The sequence below is a fragment of the Equus asinus genome, chromosome 3, assembly GCF_041296235.1.
Source record: "Equus asinus isolate D_3611 breed Donkey chromosome 3, EquAss-T2T_v2, whole genome shotgun sequence".
Taxonomy (NCBI): domain Eukaryota; kingdom Metazoa; phylum Chordata; class Mammalia; order Perissodactyla; family Equidae; genus Equus; species Equus asinus.
Window position 1 is genome coordinate 158,371,166 of NC_091792.1, and position 18,147 is coordinate 158,389,312.

At 62.3% G+C, this 18,147-nt stretch overlaps 1 protein-coding gene across 7 annotated transcripts in view; it reads left to right on the forward strand.

Annotated features, from left to right (window-relative positions):
* The window catches only part of SH3TC1 (SH3 domain and tetratricopeptide repeats 1), a 63,477-nt gene extending 48,103 nt beyond the window's left edge, over positions 1–15,374 (forward strand). For all 7 annotated transcript variants that reach the window (XM_070506323.1, XM_070506322.1, XM_070506326.1 and 4 more), the window contains exons 12-18: positions 194–1,855; positions 4,601–4,781; positions 6,011–6,161; positions 6,649–6,771; positions 7,515–7,665; positions 8,803–8,999; positions 14,036–15,374. In XM_070506323.1, coding sequence (XP_070362424.1) covers positions 194–1,855; positions 4,601–4,781; positions 6,011–6,161; positions 6,649–6,771; positions 7,515–7,665; positions 8,803–8,999; positions 14,036–14,293 — 2,723 coding nt within the window. In that variant the 3' untranslated portion in view covers positions 14,294–15,374. The remainder of the gene's footprint in view (positions 1–193; positions 1,856–4,600; positions 4,782–6,010; positions 6,162–6,648; positions 6,772–7,514; positions 7,666–8,802; positions 9,000–14,035) is intronic.
* The last annotated feature ends 2,773 nt before the right edge of the window (positions 15,375–18,147 follow it).

Here is an 18,147-nt window from a genome sequence, read left to right on the forward strand (position 1 = left end):
CCTGTATTCTCCCAGACCCATAGTGACCAAGTTCCTGCCATGTGCTGGGCATGGTGCTTGGCATTCAGATGCTCAGGGCCCCCAGGAGGGCAGGTGGCACCCACACAGTGCTCAGGGATGGATGTCCCCACTCCAGGCTGAACCAGGACTCACGTCAGACTCTAATTCATCTGGGGGTTTTGGTGACTTGCAGAAATGCCTCTGCCTTGCCTCACCCTGGAGCCACGTGAGACCCTGCAGAAGGTGAAGATTGTTCTAGAACAGTGCAAGTCCTGCCAGGGCCGCCCCAAGGAGCCAGAGTCCTGGGGTCTCCACACGGCATCCAGTGGTTCGAGCTCACCGGATGCCAAGGAGCCCTCCTTCCACCTGGACGCGGGGGACGACTGGGCCGACATGGAGGCGCTAAGCTCGCTGTTGCTGTTCTTGGACACGCCCGGGTACAAGGCCTGCTTCCGTGGCCTGTACGACCTCTCCCTGCCCGGCTTGAGCAGCATGTTCTGTGCCTTCTCCGACAAGGAGGAGCTGGCGGGGCACCTGGCGCAGGCCCGGGCGGCAGCCAAGAAGGCCGGCCTCCCCATGGCCCTCGCCAGGCTCTGCTTCCTCCTGGGACGGCTGTGCATGCAGAAGCTCAAGCTGTCCCAGGCCCGCGTCTACTTGGAGGAAGCCCTGGGGGCCCTGGGGGGCCGCTTCAGCGACCTCTTCCTGGTGGCGGCTGTGTACGTCAACCTGGCCACTGTCCACCTGAAGCAGAAGAACAGGGAGAAGTGTGCACAGCTGGTGCCCAAGGCGTCGGCCCTGCTCCTGGGCACGCCTGGCCTGCCCTGCAGCACCGAGGCTGAGGCCGCGCTCCTGAGGCACGCTCTGCGCAGGGCCATCAGCGGCCACAGCCCGCAGGCCGAGGCCCGGGCCTGCTTTCTGCTGGCCAGGCACCATGCCCGCCTCAAGCAGCCCGAGGAGGCCCTGCCCTTCCTGGAGAGGCTGCTGCTCTTGCACGGGGCCCTGGGGTCCCCTGACGCCTCCTGGCCCACGGCCTGCTCCCTGCTCCTGGCGGACACTTACGGCCGGAAGTGCCTGCCACACCTGGCGCTGGGCTGCGTGCAGGCGGCCACGCTGCAGGCCCGGGGCTCGCTGGGCAGCTGGCTCCGGAGCGTGGACCTTGTCCTGCGGAACAGCCCCCAGCTCCCACGGCCCCCCGCCCAGATTGCCCACTACCTCAGGCGGGCGCTGGCCTTGGGCACGGGGCACGCGCTGCATGGCCCTCTCTGCGCCAGCCTGGCCCAGCTGCACAGCCACCACGGGCAGCACGGCAGGGCCATCTCCCTCATGACACGGGCTGCGGAAGCTGACGCTGAGGCCGGCGGCCACCTGGTCGTGGACCACCTGGTGGCCCTCGCCTGGTTGCACGTGCTCCATGGGCAGAGCCTGGTGGCCCTGGACATCCTGGAGTCTGTCCTGGATGCGGGGGTGGCCAGCGAGGACCAGCAGGGTGTGATTGCCAACATGGCGGCCATCGCCCTGCAGAGGACGGGCAGGACCCGGCAGGCAGCCGAGGCCTACTACCGCGCCCTGCGCGTTGCCCGCCGCCAGGGCCACCTGCGGAACCAGGCGGTGGTCTTGGCCAACTTCGGGGCGCTGTGCCTGCAGGCTGGTGCCAGCGGGCTGGCCCAGCACTACCTCCAGGAGGCCGCGAAGCTCTTCTCGCGGCTGCCGAGCAGGGAGTGCGGCCACGACTTCAGTCGGGTGCTCCTGCAGCTGGGCCACCTGTGCACCCGCACTTGTGGGGCCCGTGCCCGCCAGGGCAGGTGTTTCTACGAGTGGGCCTTTCTGGTCGCCATGGAGACGGACCACGTGGAGAGTAAGTGCGTTCCTCCCGCTCTGCGCCGCACGACTTCCCAGAAGGGACCTGTTTTCTTTTGGTCTCTGCGCCCAGCGCACCTGGCGTGTGCCACTTTGGAGCGAGGGGTGGCTTCTGCCGTGGAGAACGCTGAGTTTGGAAACCCACAGAGGGTCTCGGGCACCGCTGAGCAGGTTCCCATGCTGGGCCTGCACCACCCGGTGACCAAATCGGCCGCTTGACGCCCTGCTCTGTGCCATGAATGTCCCCCGGGCAAACAGGCAGTGGGTCGCCCTGGACAGAGCCCAGGCCAGGTGCGGGCAGCTGGGCTGAGAGGGGACCTGAGCACGGAGCACCGTAGCTGCTGTTTTCTCCTCAGCATCTTGCGACAGCCCTGCACACCAGACGCCTCCCGGCTGCACAGAGGGTGCAGAGGTGGCTGGTCCCCAGGGTCGCAGAGCATGAGCTCCATTCCACAGCGGCTTGCTGTGAGAGTGCACCAGGCTCGTGCAGGGCTCCACCTGCAAACGGAACCCGAGTGGTTTTTGCTGGGGGCTGGCAGCCAAGGGTGGGAAACAGATGCTGAGGTCACGAAAGCCACAAAAGGGGATGCTGGGCATGATGACAGGTGGCTCCTGGCCCTGACTTGTGGTCAGGGAAGTCTGTGGACCTGAGGGTTGAGGAGAGTTTAGCTATGCATAGAGTGGGGGGCCGGCAGAAGGTGGAGCCTGTGCAAAGGCCCTGGGGTGAGTGGGCTGGCCATGCAGGGAGGTGCAAAGTTTGGAGTGGGTGGGTCAGGTGGTGGGCTGTGAGAACCTCAGCTTGGGGGCTAGGCAGGGGCCAGGGAACCCAGGCCATGGTTTGGCATTTTCCCCAAGGGCACTGGGGAGCCAGTGAGGGATGGAGAACACTCACTGAGGCTGGAAGTGGACCCTCTAGACTCCCAGGAAGAAACAAGAGCTGTGTCCCCAGGCCTGTCCTGTGGCCTCAGGCAGGTCCTGGCAGTGCTCACCAGTGGCATGTGGCCCCCTGTGGGCCTCTGAGAAATCTCCTATGAGCCCCCCTCAGGGTGCTGGGGGAGTCAGACTTGGGAATGCCAAGCTGGGGGACCCAGGGCATCACGTTGTTTCCCCCTCCCCCATATCAACTAAGGGCTGGGGTGACACTCCAGGGTCACCCGTGCTTGCTGTTGGTCATTTTTTAGTCCATTTCAGGAGTTTATTTCTTTTTAGGATTTATCCATTTCATCTAAATTATCTAATTTACTGGCGTATAATTGTTCATAGCATTCTCCTAAAACCCTTTTATTTCTGTAGGATCGGTAGTAATGTCTCCTCTTTTGCTTATGATTGTAGTAATCTGCATCTTCTCTCTTTTTTTTCTTGGTCAATTTTGTTAATCTTTTTTTTTTTTTTTAATTTTGCCTTTTTTCTCCCAAAGGCCCCCGGTACATAGTTGTATATTTTTAGTTGTGGGTCCTTCTAGTTGGGGCATGTGGGATGCTGCTTCAGCACGGCCTGGTGAGCAGTGCCATGTCTGCACCCAGGATTCGAACTGGCGAAACCCTGGGCCACCGAAGCGGAGTGCATGAACCCAACCACTAGGCCATGGGGCCGGCCCCCAATTTTGTTAATCTTTTCATTGAATTTTCTCTATTGTTTTTCCATTCTCTATTTTATTATTTTATCATTTCTGTTTGAATCTTTATTATTCCTTCCTTTTGCTTGATTTGGGTCTAGTTAACTCCTCTTTTATTAGTTTGTTAAGGTGGAAGTGTAAGTTTTTGATTTGAAGTTTTCCTTCTTTTTCGGTGTAGGCATTTACAGCTATAACGCATTGCTTTCTCTGCATCCTGTAGGTTTTGGTACGTGGTGCTTTTATTTCTGGTCATCTTAAAACACCTTCTAGCTTTCACTGTGATTTCTTCCCTGGCCCACTGGCTATTTAGGAGTATGTTGTTAATGTTCACTTACTTCCCTTTGCTGTTGATTTCTGATTTCATTCCACGGTAGCTGGAGAACACACTTAGTATGACTGCAATCCTTTTACGTTTATGAGAATTGTTTTCTGATCCAACCTCCGCTCTGTCCTGGAGAATGTTCCCTGGGGGCTCGAGAAGAACGTGTGTCCTGTTGTTGGGTGGCGTCTGTTAGGTCTGGTGGGTTCACGGTGTCGTTCAAGTCTTTGCTCCCCTTCTTGATCTCAGGTCATTTTCGGCAGTGACAGCTCTCACCTTGTCCCAGCCCCCTGGGTTCAGGAGAGGCAAGTGGGGCTGTGGGTTTGGACCCTGGCTTCATGAGGGAGCCCTGGCTCCGAATGCCGGAAACCAGACGCGCCATGTGCTCTGGACTTGGTACTCAGCTTCGGGCTCAGTCTGCCCATCTGCAACCTGGGGATGCCAGTGCTCCCTTCTGCATCAGCTCGGTGTGAAGGCAGCCCCTGTGGGCTGGGTGGAGCTTTGTGAAGCAGAAGCAGGCAGCCTGGTGTGGTGGGAGAGCTTGGCCTGGACCCCCAGCCCCGGGGGATGTAAAAGTGATTGGTTCCATCCTTCAAGCGTCTACAACGTGCCCTGGCTGGCCCCGTCACGGTGTGCAGGTTGGCTGTGTGACCTGGAGCGGGACACTCAGGCTGTCTGGGCTCAGTTCCCCACTGCGATGACCTGGCTCACAGAGGCACGGAAAAGGCGGGCACACAGCGGGGGCCTTTGAGCCCTGCAGATGTCACTGTGATGTCATGGTGACGTCTTCCTTTTGTCTCCCCTGCAAGGCCAGCTGCGTGCGGTCCAGCGGCTGTATCACTTCTACAGCACGGTCATGCCCAGCGAGGCCCAGTGCATCATCTACCTCGAGTTCCAGCTCTCACTGGCCCGCAGGGTGGCCAAGAAGGTGCTGGAGGGGCAGCTCCTGGAGACCATCAGCCAGCTCTACCTCTCCCTGGGGACTGAGCGGTGAGGGCCGGCTCCACAGGGTGGGAGGGGGTGGGAGGCTGCTGGGCCCTGTCCTGGGGCAGCCTCTCCTTGAGGCCATTTCCTCCCTCAGCACCAGATAAACTCAGAGCTGGCAGGTCTAGGGGTAGTCCCCACCGATGCTCGCGACATATGGGTCCCACGGCATGTGTCCTCCAGTCTCCACTCACGCACCTCCTCAACAGGCATCTCATGCCCAAGGGAGGCAGAACTGGCATTTCTGGGCTGTTCTTCCTGCCATGGTGCCTTTTGTAAGCTGACTGCTGCCCACCCTGAGTCTTTTCCCGCTGGCCCAGGTGTGGGCCAAGGCCATCTGGTCCTTGTCTGTCTGCTCAGATGTGAGGACAGTGGCCACGTGTGCCCAGAGGATCCTTGTCCACAGGAGACAGAGCTGGGTGTCCCACCTGCTTCCCCAGGGGCAGGCCTTCAGGGTGCATGTTCCGTGTGAGACCCACACTGAGCATCCCAGCCAGGTGCTGCAACAGATGGCCTGGGCCCTGCAGCCCGTGGGGCCCGGAAAAATCATGATCACAACTCCCTCCAACGTAGGGACTCACTGAGAGAGCAGGGAGGGGCTGGATTTCCACAAAGACTCGGAAAGTGGGCTAGTCCTGGCTTCCACCCCTCCCCCTTGGGCCTCGGTTTCATGGCAAAACCGATGGGCCAGTGCCCTAGATCAAAGCTTCTCAAAGTGGAGTCCCCAGACCAGCAGTACCCACATCACCTGGGAGCTTGCTGGAAATGCACATTCTCGGGCCCTACCCCAGACCTACTGAGTTGGAAACCCTGGGAGCAAGGCCCGGCAGGCTGCATCTAACAGCTCTCCGGGTGATCCGATTGCGCACTTAAATTTGAGAACCACCGGCCTAGGTAATCTCTGAATTTCTGCCCAGCGCTACTGTTTCCCACTGCCTCTGGAGAGGCCGTGTGCCCGCGTTTGGGGAGGTGGGCAGAGTGGACAGAGGCGGAATAGCGCGCTCTTCCCGGCCACATGGCTGTTGCCCTCTGACGGGCCTCCACGATCTTTGCTGGGCGAGCAGTGCTGTGTTCACCCTGTGTGCGCTGCTCGTCAGCCCGGAAGGGCAGGGTCTGTGCCCGCTCCGCGGGTCGCAGGTCCATCGTCTCCAGACCCACACTGGGAAGAGCTGAGTCCGCCCGCACGCGGCGGCCGCCCTGGGAGCGCTCGTCTGACCGCCCGCGTCTCGTTGCAGGGCCTACAGATCCGCGCTGGACTACACCAAACGCAGCCTGGGGATATTCATCGACCTGCAGAAGAAGGAGAAGGAGGCGCACGCCTGGCTGCAGGCCGGGAAAATCTACTATCTCCTCCAGCAGGACGAGCTGGTGGAGCTGTACATCCAGGTGCGAGGGCCCGGGGCATGAGTGCACACCCACTTTCTCGCTCATTCGCTCACTCAGTCATTCATTCCTAAACCGTGTGGACCACAGCTGCATGCCGGGTGCCCCTGCCCCCCCTGCCCTGGACCCCCCCACTGCCAGCATCTTCCACAACTACCTGAGCTCTCAGGGGCCAGGCGTGTGCCAGTCGCAGTGCCCTGCACCACCGTGGTGGTACACAGCAGGTGCTCAATAAATGTGCAGAGTTGACTCTCAGTTGACACACAGAAGAACTTGCTTCTGCAGCATGTAGCACGTCTCCGTGAAAACGCATTTATCACAGAAGCTCCGTTTTTAGACGCTTTCCCAAACGTGAGATGATGTGGAAGAAACTGAGAGACCCGGGCGCTTTGTGAGCGGACGGAAGCTGGCCAGGAGGTTCCCGCCGGTGGACAGGGCCACCTTGCCCTGCGGGCTCTGTGGGTCTCATGAGGGTCTCTGCATCCCACAGGTGGCACAGAACGCGGCCCTGTACACGGGGGACCCCAACCTGGGGCTGGAGCTGTTTGAGGCGGCCGGAGACATCTTCTTCAATGGGAGCCGGGAGCGGGAGAAAGCCGTGTCCTTCTACCGGGTGAGCCGGCCCCTGTGGGTTGACTCGGGTGGGTCTTAGGGGCCTCTCTAGAGACAGGCCGTGGAGCAGGTGTGGCGAGGCAGGCACCTCCCACCCAGAGGCAGGACTGCCCCGTGGACACGCCTAGTTTCCCAGTGGTTTCTCCTGGCATGGTCTTGATCTCCACCCCCAACCTGGGAAGGACAGAGAAAAGAAGGACTGTTTGAGGCCAGAGGCAGCCTGAGGCTTACAGTGTGCATCCTGATGCTCTCAAACAACCCTGGGATGCGAGTCCTGTCCCCGTTTTACAGATGAGGAAACTGAGGCTCAGAGAGGCATAGGGGCATTTCAGAGGACACAGAGCATGTCAGCTAGAGGACAGGGCCCAGGGCCGAGGTCTGTACATGCCTCCCCGGAGAGTGACTTCTCCCTTCCTCTGTCAGCCCCAGGGCACAGATAAACGTGGCATTTTGGGAGCACCAAGGGGTATTGACCCTTTCGGTCAGGCCCACTTTGCCCAGGAGGGGAGGGGCTAGTCTAAGGTTAAGCAGGGTCATGGGGTGGGCTGCAGGTCACACCCCAGCTTGCTCATGGCCGGGTGGCCCTGGGGGTGTCACGACCTCTCTGAGCTGACCCTTCTAAATAAGGATCCCGCAGGACAGTGGGGGCGGGAAGCTCCCAGCATGCGTTTGGGGCCCTGAGGAGGGTACTGGGCTTGGGCTGGCGGTTGCGGGAGGAGGCCTGACCCCCGTCTGTGTGGGCAGGACCAGGCACTGCCCCTGGCTGTGACCACAGGGAACCAGGAGGCAGAGCTGCGGCTGTGCAACAAGCTGGTGGCGCTGCTGGCAGAACTGGAGGCGCCTGAGGAGGGCCTGGAGTTCGCCCACGTGGCCCTGGCGCTCAGCATCACCCTGGGTAAGCCCCCCGCACTGCCGGCCCACCGGGCCTCCACTTGGAGATCCAGGGGTCAGGAGCAGAAGGCTAAAGACAGGCTGACCCAGGCCAGCTGCCAGCTGGCTCCTGCAGTCTGCAGGCCGCCCTCCCCTGTGGGCCACCCTCCCCTGTGGGCAGCCCTCCCATGTAGGTCACCCTCCCGTGCAGGCCACCCTCCCGTGAGGGCCGCCCTCCTGTGCAGGCAGGCTGAGGTCTGCAGCGAGCCTGCGCAGTCCTGGCCCCAGGGGATGGCTGGGGGTCTCTCAGGAAGAACCTTGCTTGCTGTGTGGCTGGACTTTCTCTGCCAGCCCTGTGGCTTCCTTTGCCTCCTCTTTCCCTTGCTTACCACGAGGGCCAGGCGATGTGCTCTGCATCCAGACCCTCCTGGCTTCTCACTGGACCCTGGAGGTGCCAGCCTGAGTCCCCAGGCCTTTCTGCGGGCCCTTCCTTCCCTTCTCCCAGGCAGCGCCTACTGTCCTCTAGCTGGTGAAATCCAAGCCCCCTTTCCAGAAGTGGGACCAGTGATACTCGCACCCTCTGTGCCAGCACCTAACTGTGCTGTTCCAGGCTGTCCGTCTTCCCCCAGAGACAGGGAGCCCAGTGAGGGCTGGGCAACACTGCACACCCCAGGCCCTGCACACAGTAGGTGCACAGCAGGGTTTGCATGCAGGCCCCACTGTTCTGGCCCTGGAATGGGGGGAGCCTGGAGACAGGCTGGTCTGGCCTCTCCCTGAGGAAGGCACGGATGGACAACCGAGGATGTACCCGGGAGGGCCAGATGTCACGTGCACGGCTTGACCAGCGCTCTGGCACCTGGAAGTGCATAGGCTGAGTGACTTTTGGGGTCTCCTGGTCAAAACCAGTAACCAGAAGCAGCCCGTCTGGGCGGCTCTGCGCAGGCACCGAGCTGGGGCGTCCAAATCCACGACTTTGCCACATCCTCGAGGCGGGGCAGCAGGCGCTATTCAGTCCACTGCACAGAAGTGGAAGTGCAGCTCGAGCCGGGCTGTGACCGCCTGGAGCTCTGAGACGCTGTCGGTGCAGCTGCTCCCCACTGGCCTGCGCCCCCTGCGCCTCCACAGCCGCATCCTCACTATGTCCCCCGCACTGTGTCCCCAGGGGACCGGCTGAACGAGCGAGTGGCCTACCACCGGCTGGCCGCCCTGCACCACCGGCTGGGCCATGGCGAGCTGGCTGAGCACTTCTACCTCAAGGCCCTGTCGCTCTGCAGCTCGCCGCTGGAGTTCGAGGAAGAGACCCTGTATTACATGAAGGTGTACCTGGTGCTTGGGGACATCATCCTCTACGACCTGAAGGTGGGGGGCGGGGCTCAGGGCGCTGGGGTGTGGGGGAGCCATCGCCTTGCCCTTGGAGTGGGACTAACGCCCGGGACCTCGGAGCCTGGGTCCAGGTCCTCTCCAGTGTCAGCCCCTGTGGTCTACCTGGCTGTGAGGAGCAGGCGTGGTCAGCAGACACTGTCCCAGCTCCCCCGTGGGCCAGGCCCTGTCCTCAAGAGCTCAGGGTCGGGGCAGTGGGAGAGGCTGCCCTTGGGTAAATGAGAAACAAGAGGGAGTGTAGTCAGGGAGGCCTCCTGGAGGAGGTGACTGCAAAGCTGAGTCTTGACAGTCCAGCAAGAGTTAGCCACCAAAAAGTGGGAGGGAGATGAGGACATTCCAAGGGGCAGGGGAAGGGTCACCATGATCCCCAGAGACCTACACTGTAAGGTGCAACCCAAATCCTGGCCCCTCTTCCAGGAAGCCTGCCAGTCTGTGCAGAGCCCTTCCTTCCTGGAATCTTGAGATGCCTGTAGCCCTCACGTCACCCGGGTGGCGCAGGCCGGCCCTGTCCTCATCCCACTTCACAGAGAGGGAAAGTGCGGCTGGGGGCTGCATGCGACAGGCAGCAGGTTTGTAGCCGGAACACCACTGCAGGCAGCCTGGCTGAGTCCCTGCCCTGTCGCGGCTGGAGGGGCGGGAGCTGGGGCCTCTTTTCCGTCCACCTCAGAGCCCTGCAGTGGACGCAGACAGGCCTGGAGAGCGACCTCCATCGCACCCCTGCACAGGCGGCCCCACCTCGCCCCACCCGGGTCTAGCGTTGCATCTGCACAGCGTCCTTGATCTGGGTTGGCTGAGGGGTGAGGGCGCCACAGCCCAGGGGCCGGGGTCTCCCCCTCCCCCCTCCACCGAATGACATCTAGGAGCTGGGGTGGCCCTGGGAGAAACCCACCCGGTCTGTATCCCCACTCCACTGCCTGGGGTGGCCCTGGCTGTGTGCTGGCAACACCTGGTGGTCAGAAGTGGTCACTGCAGCCTCCTGCAATGTCAGCCAGGCAGTTGTGGGGGAGCAACAGCGGTGACCCGGGCAACTGTGCCTCACCGCAGATAAGGCTCTGCAATGACCAGGTTCTTCATGGTCCAGGCTATGTGCATCGTCCAGGCTCTGTGCATGGTCCAGGCTCTGTGCATGGTCCAAGCTCTGTGCTGTCCAGGCTCTGTGTGGTCCAGGCTCTGTGCATGGTCCAGGCTCTGTGCATGGTCCAGGCTCTGTGCATGGCCCAGGCTCTGTGCATGATCCAGGCTCTGTGCATGATCCAGGCTCTCTGCACGGTCCAGGCTCTGCAGGGTCCCGGCTCTGTGCATGGTCCAGGCTCTGTACATCAGCCAGGCTCTGTGCATCGTCCAGGCTCTGCACGGTCCAGGCTCTGTGTATGGTCCAGGCTCTGTGCGGTCCCGGCTCTGAGCATGGTCCAGGCTCTGTGCATGATCCAGGCTCTGTGTGGGCCAGGCTCTGTGCATGGTCCAGGCTCTGTGCATGGTCCAGGCTCTGTGCATGGTCCAGGCTTTGTGCGGTCCAAGCTCTGTGCATGGTCCAGGCTCTGTGCAGTCCCGGCTCTGTGCATGATGCAGGCTCCGTGCATGGTCCAGGCTCTGCGCGGTCCAGGCTCTGTGCATGGTCCAGGCTCCTGCGGTCCAGGTTCTCTGAGGTCAAGGGTCTGTACAGTACAGACTCTGTGCATGGTCCAGGCTCTGTGCATCATCCAGGCTCTGTGCGGTCCAGGCTCTGTGCATGGTCCAGGCTCTGTGCGGTCCAGGTTCTCTGAGGTCCAGGTTCTCTGAGGTCCAGGGTCTGTGCATTCCCGGCTCTGTGCATGGTCCAGGCTCTGTGCGGTCCAGGCTCTGCGCATGGTCAAGGCTATGCGCGGTCCAGCCTCTGTGCATGGTCCAGGCTCGGTTCGGTCCCGGCTCGGTTCGGTCCAGGCTCTGTTCGGTCCAGGCTCTGTGCGTGGCCCAGGCTCTGTGCATGGTCCAGGCTCGGTGCGGTCCAGGCTCTGTGCGGTACAGACTCTGTGCATTGTCAAGGCTCTGTGCATGGTCCAGGCTCTGTGCGGTCCCAGCTATGTGCAGTCCAGCCTCTGTGCATGGTCCAGGCTCTGCGCGGTCCAGGCTCTGTGCATGCTCCAGGCTCTGTGCGGTCCACGTTCTCTGAGGTCCAGGTTCTCTGTGGTTCAGGCTCTGCGCGGTCCAGGCTCTGTGCATGCTCCAGGCTCTGTGCGGTCCAGGTTCTCTGAGGTCCAGGCTCTGTGCAGTCCAGGCTCTGTGCATGGTCCCGGCTCTGTGCATCGTCCAGGCTCTGTGCGGTCCAGGTTCTCCAAGGTCCAGGGTGTGTACAGTCCAGGCTCTGTGCACGGTCCAGGCTCTGTGCATCGTCCAGGCTCTGTGTGGTCCAGATTCTCTAATGTCCAGGCTTGTGCAGTTCAGGCTCTGTGCATGGTCCAGGCATTATGCGCTCCAGGCTCGGTGCATGGTCCAGGCTCGGTGCGGTCCAGGCTCTGTGCATGGTCCAGGCTCTGTGCATGGTCCAGGCTCTGCGTGGTCCAGGCTCTGTGCATGGTTCAGGCTCTGCACGGTCCAGGCTCTGCGCGGTCCAGGCTCTGTGCATGGTCCAGGCTCTGCGCGGTCCAGGCTCTGCGCAGTCCAGGCTCTGTGCATGGTCCAGGCTCTGTGTATGGTCCAGGCTCTGCGCGGTCCAGGCTCTGTGCATGGTTCAGGCTCTGTGCGGTCCAGGTTCTCTGAGGTCCAGGCACTGTGCATGGTCCAGGCTCTGTGCATTTTCAAGGCTATGCACGGTCCAGGCTCTGTGCATGGCCCAGGCTCTGTGCATGGTCCAGTTGCGATCCTGGTTCTCTGAGATCCAGGTTCTCTGAGGTCCAGGCTCTGTGCATGGTCCAGGCTCTGTGCGGTCCAGGTTCTCTGAGGTCCAGGCTCCGCATGGTCCAGGCTCTGCATGGTCCATCCTCTGGGTGGTTGGCTCTTCGCATGCTCTGCTGTTCTGGAGGAGCTGGTCCCCACAGGACAGGCAGGAGCCTAAGGCTAGGTGCGGTCAGCTCATTAGAGAAAGCTCAAGCAGTGAGGTGGGGTTCCAGCACCTGGGACTCTGGGATCCCGTGACCTTCTGACCCGGGTCTGCGCCAGGTCCTCCTCTGTGTCCGGGACCATGGATCCTGGTGGTGGAGCAGGGCTGTGGTCAACCTCACCTGAGCTGCATACACCCCAACCCCTCGGTGTCTGAGGATGGGGCCACATGGAGCTCGTACCACCGCAGCTTCTGTGTGATCAATTACCAAGCAGCTATAAGGGGAAACTGACGCTGCCTGGGGAAGTGAATAGACTTGCCCAGGATGAGGGGTGCGAGAGCCAAGCCAGCGGCAGCTCCAGGCCCCGAGATCCCTGATCTGACACCCAGGCAGATCCTTGCTTGCTCACCTTTGACCCTGGGATGGGGTCCTGGGCACGGGGCCTCATCTCTCCACCATCACCTGGGAGGAAGGAAAGGGTGAGGCTGCAGCCGAGGGGCCGAGGACCTGGGCCAGGGTGGCTGCAACCAAGGGGCAGAGAACTCTGCCTCCTTCCAACCCACTTCCCAAGCCACCCTACCACCCCCAGGCGTGTGGCACTGTCGGCACCAGGCCTGCCTTTACCAGGACAAGGCCTCGGAAGTCCCTCAGGGCCACTGCTGACCTCACCCCCTCCCCCACGTGCCGGGAGGCAGAGAGGTCCCTTCATGCCCCTCGTGTGACTGGGGCTCCCTGCTCGGGACAGGGCTGGGAAGGAGACAGGGGGAGGGATGGGGCCTGTAAGTGCCACCCTGGTCTGGGGGTCTTCAGGCATCTCTGCTGCTGGTCTGTCTGAAGGGGTCAGCTTTAGCCTGCGCGTGGTGTGTCACAGCCCAAACTAGGAGACGTGGGATAGGACAAAGCTGGCTGTGAATCCTGGGTCTGCCACCCACTAGCTGTTACATGCACACGGGCAACATGCACACACATGCACGCGAATACACACCACCACCGCCCCCAACCACCCACTTTGGCTGCTTCCTTCTGTTTCGTTGGGATGCCCACTCTTCCAGGAAGTCCTCCCATCCCACCCCAAGCTGAGTCAGGGCCCCCACAGGCTGCTGGGCTTCCCTCTGCCACAGCACCAGTTGTCCCTGTGGTCAGCGTCACCCCCAGAATCCGTGTGGCTCCCGCCTGGACAGGGTCCAGCACCTGGGAGGGGCTTGGGGAATGCTCGTCTGCTTTTAGTTTCTTCTGGGTCCTTGCTCCACGTGGGGGCAGTGAGGAGCAAGGGCTGGTGAATTTGGACTTTGCCCTAGGTGCTGGGGAGCCGTCACGAGCAGGGGTGGGACGGCAGGTTTGGGTTTTCCAATGGTCCCTCGGGTAACCTCGGTGTGGAGGAGAGTGGGGGGAGATGGGGGGCACCCTGGCCGGGGGGTGACTGTAAGGCAGAGGCCTCTGAAATGGGAGCGGGCATCCAGGGGGTTCACGCCCATCGAAGCTGCAGAGGATTCTGAGACGAGCCTGCGAGGGGCTTTGCACTGGGCCTGATGTGTGGAGGCGCCCGGCCAGGCCGGCTCCAGGGTGGACACAGGGTGAGGGAGACGGCCCTGGGCTGGGGTGGGCCCTGCAGGGGGCTCTCTGAGCCGTCCCTGGGGAGGGCCACAGCTGTCCTCTGGGACGCCTGGGGGGCTCAGGGAGGGGCTTTGGGACGAGGGGCCGCTGGAGGGGACGCGATGACAGGCCTGCTCCCGAGGGCGGGCCGCCGTGGGGTCCGGAGCACATGAAGACCAGGGCTGCCAAAACGCCAGGCCCACGCAGACCCCAGGTCCGACGGGACAGGAGCCCCCCGTGGAGGACAGTGGGAGCCAAGTCCAGGGGCGGCTCCACGGAGGCCTCGGCCCCTGGGGCGCGGCTGGGGTCCAGGGCGTGGGGGACAGCCTGCGGGGAGGCTCCCGCCTGCGCCAGGGTTGGGATGACGTGGGAGCCAGGGCTGAGTCCATCGCCTGTCTCCCCCAGGACCCGCTCGACGCGGCCGGATACTACCAGCTGGCGCTGGCGGCGGCCGTGGACCTGGGCAACAAGAGGGCCCAGATGGAGATCTGCTCGCGCCTGGCCACCGTCTACCACAACTCCCTGCGGGACCGCGAGAAGTCCCTCCTCTTCTACCAGAAGGCCCGCACCTTCGCCGCCGAGCTCAGCGTCCGCAGGGTCAACATGGCCCCCCAGCGGGGCTGCGGGCGGGTGCCCTGGCTCGTCCCTGGTCCCCCGCCCTGAGGCCCGTCTAGGGGGGCTTCTCGTCCGGCCCGCTGTCTCTGGGCGGCTCACTCTCTGGGAATTGGAGGCGCGAGGTGGGGGTCAAACAGCAATAAACGATGCAGTAACCTCCTGAAGTCTGCAGGGTCCCTTCCCTGGCCTGCCTCCCAGGGACAGTTGAGGGACCAGGGACCAGCCCTGTCCCCAGGCACCCGCCCCGCTGCTGGTCCTCAGGCCTGAGCCAGAAGGCTGTGAGTTCAGCAGACCCAGTGTGGCCTCGGGCAGGTCACTCCCCTCAGCGCCCAGTCTCTTGCCTGGCAGCGGGAGTCAGTCGCGGGGTTCCCTGGGCATCTTCTCCCTTCCCCGAGCCCTCACTGTGTGTCCAGCACTGGGCTCTGCCTTCCATCCTCAAACCGCCCTGCGAGGTCAGGACTGTTTCATCCCTGTTTATGGCTGAAGAAACGGAGGCACAGAGAGGTTAGGTGCCTTGCCCAGGGTCACACAGCAGGTAGGTAGGGGCAGAGTTCCTGGGTCTAGTGTGGTAACCGCCATACCACTCTGCCAGCCTGCCTGGAGGGACATGGCCCCATTAACACGCAAGGGCGGGTCCTGGAAGAAGGTCCCCCTGTCACTGTCCTGTCCCTCTCCACCCCTTGTGTGTGTCAAGAAAGCCACAGAGACAGGGGAAGGTGGCCCAAGTGTTCCCGCACTGGAGCGTCCTGGGGCCCAGCCTGGCCAGCCCCACCTGCAGCCCCCGGTCAGCCCTCAGGAAGCGTGGTGGCGGGGCCTCTAGCCCCGTGTGGAGTCCGCTGCTGAGTGTGTTTGAGCCTCATCTGGGCCGCGCCCCCAGCCCTCCCGCCCCCTCCCTCCCCGCTCCCAGCAACCAGCCAAGGGCCAGAATCCCAGCCCTTCCGAGGTTGAAACCAGCACCCTCCCCGATTCACAGCCGGGAAACTGAGGCTCAGAGAGGCCGTGGGCATCCCGCGTGGTTCTCCCCCTTGGCCCTGCTCCGAGCTCCTCGTCTTTGATTTATTTTGCTGATGAAGTGAGACTCACGTGACATAAAACTAACCGTTTGAAGCGAACAATTCCGTGGCATTTTTGTGCATCACAGTGTTGGGCGACCGCTGCCTCTGTCTGGACCCCAAACCTTCCATCCCCCCGAAGGAACTCCTGTCCCCTGGAGCAGTCACTTCTCATCCCCCGGAGACCGTCATTTAACAGAAGGGGAAACCGAGGCCTGGAGAGGGGCCGGCTGGTGGGGCAGAGCCCAGGTTCAGTCCTGGGTGTGGCTCTGTGTGTGCCCAGGAGAGGCAGCAGAGCCCGAAGGCCCCGTGGGGAGGGCGGGGCAGGGAGCTCCATCCATCCATCCATCCATCCATCCTCTGATCTCGGGGTGAGGGGGGCCCCACCCCAGGCCTTCCCACCAGGGGGCAGCAGAGAGCTTTCCAGAACCGGGGGAACGGAGCGCATCCCAGGAGAACAGCCGACAAGGCTTGACCCCAAACTGCCCTCTCCATGGGCTGGGTTTGGACAGCGGAGGTGGGGGCGCGGGAACGGAAAACACGAAGACTGATGGCCTGCGCCCACCAGACACGGCAGGTAGGGCGGGTCCTGGTTGCCCCCAGGTCACAGATCTCAGGGGGTCCACCCGCCAGGCTGCGCCCCGGGCCTGGCCTGCAGCCACTCCACGTGGGGAGACCAGTGGGCTGGCCGCTCTCCGTCCACCACCTGCCTTGGAGGACGGGGCCCTGGGAGGCTGTGCCATCCCTGACCCGCTACGAGCGGTCGTTGCCCCGGGGCCCCACCACCCCTGGTCCGCACTGGCAGCGCCGACCTCCTGGGACCCCATTGCTCTCGGGAGCAGACCTGGAGGTCCAGAGGGAGGTTTGATCCGGCAACCCCTGGGTTCAAGTCCAGCCCCCGCTCACAGGCTGTGGGCTTCTCTGAGCCCCGGTTTGGTCACAATGACCTTGAGGCTGATAATCCTGGTGTTGGGGTCAAAGTGAGGATTGCAGAAGCAGGCTCAGCCCAGCGCCAGGGCCGGGCTACGAGTCATCTGTTTCCTATTAGCAGAACTGATTGCTGCGGGAAGGGCTCCCACAACCACAGGCTGCGAGACGCTCAGCCAAAGGCTGAGTCACTCTGGCCAAGTTGCTTAACCTCTCAGACCCTCAGTCTCTTCTTCGTCTGTTACCGAAGACAGACCCTACCGCAGGGTTCTGAGAATGAAGAGAAAATGTGTCCCGGGCACAGAGTGGGCAGCACTGAGCAGGAGAGCTGGCGGGTGGAGGCCAGGGGGCTGGCTTGGGCCCCAGGCAGCCAGCTCCGGTCCTGCTCTGCCCCCTGGAGACCAGGGTCCAGGCAGCAGCCCCTTGAGACCCTCTCTCAGCAGAGTGGGTATGGGATGGGTGTGTGCCTGGCACATAGTAGGCACTCAGCCCTGTGCACTGAGTGGGTGCACAGCCCAGAAGCCCCACGCTCTGGCTTCAGAAGAAGGTACTGGCATCAACACTGGGTCCCTTCAGTGGCTGTCCACACAGGTTCTCTGTGCACCTACCGTGCAAGCTTCATGATGGCCAGTTGCAGGTTGAGCTGTGTGGGGACCGAGGGGACAAAAGACCCCTCCTGGAGGAGCCCCTGGGGCTGGGAATGAAGTCACACTCCTTGCTGGGGGTCTCTGGAGACTCATCCACCTCCCCAAACAGAGAAGGAAAGCCACCTGCCCAGGGTCACACAGCCCCACCTCCTGACTGCCAGGTGCCGGAGCTCCATCCCAACACGGTTGTCTCTGCCCTCCTTTCTCTGCGTCGGCTTCATCCAAGGGGCAGATGTTGACCCAAGTCCAGGTCGGCCCCAGGTTTGGATGAGGAAACCGAGGCTCAGTGAAGGATAGTGACCATCCCAAGGATGTGCAGCATCTGTTGTCATCTTCATATCACTGTAGAGTCACTGCAGCCCCATCACCTCCAAACCATGGGCAGGAGCTGCGAGGAGGTGTGTGCGCCCGGCGTGAAGCTGAGCTCTCCCGGGCAGAGTTCTCCAGGGATGGGAGAGACTGCCCCGGGGAAAGGGGAGCTCCTCGTCAGCAGAGGGGTTCAAGCAGGCCCCGGAGCGTCTTCCCTGTGAGCAGAGAGGCGAGTCTAGGCGACCCTGAGAGTCTGCTGGGGGCAGTGAGGTGCCCCTCGGACTCCAGTCTGCACCGTCCGTGACCCGGCTGCCTTCCAGGAGCCTGGGGGCAGTCAGCGTGCGCTTCCCGGGTGTCCGGTGCCTGGCCTGGGCCGCAGGATGTCGATCACGGGCAGTGTGGCTGTTGGGGCCTGTCTGCCGGCAGTGGGGTGGGGTCTGCAAGTTGAGGTTCCCATCCAGGCTTTGCCTCTCCACCCAGTGCGGCCAGCAGCACCCAGCAGACAGCGCTGTCCACGTGCCGATGCTCCCCAGGCTGGGAGCCTCAGTCTTAGGGTGGGGAAAGGGGGAAGCGAGGTGGTCCTGCCAGACTGTTAGGAAGCTTAACAGCAGTGCATGGAAGGCCCAGCATTTCCCCCAGGGCTCTGAAGCTCCTCAGAACGGTGCGGAAATGTGGATGGAAACAGCGGTGACGCGCGGTCGCCCGATGGAGGCAGAATTCTATGATGGTCCAGTGCAATCCCCTCCCTTGAGTGAACTGTGACTGCGACAGGATGTCACTCTCATACTTAGGTCAGGTTGTGTGGCAAAGGCGGAGAGATTCTGCAGAAGTAATTAGGGTCTCTGATTATTTGACTTTGAGTTACCCAACGGGCAGATTATCCTGGGCGGGCCTGACCTTCTTGGGGCCCAGCCTTCTCTGCAGGGAGAGATTTGAAGCTGCAGAGATTCTCCTACAGCCTCGAAGA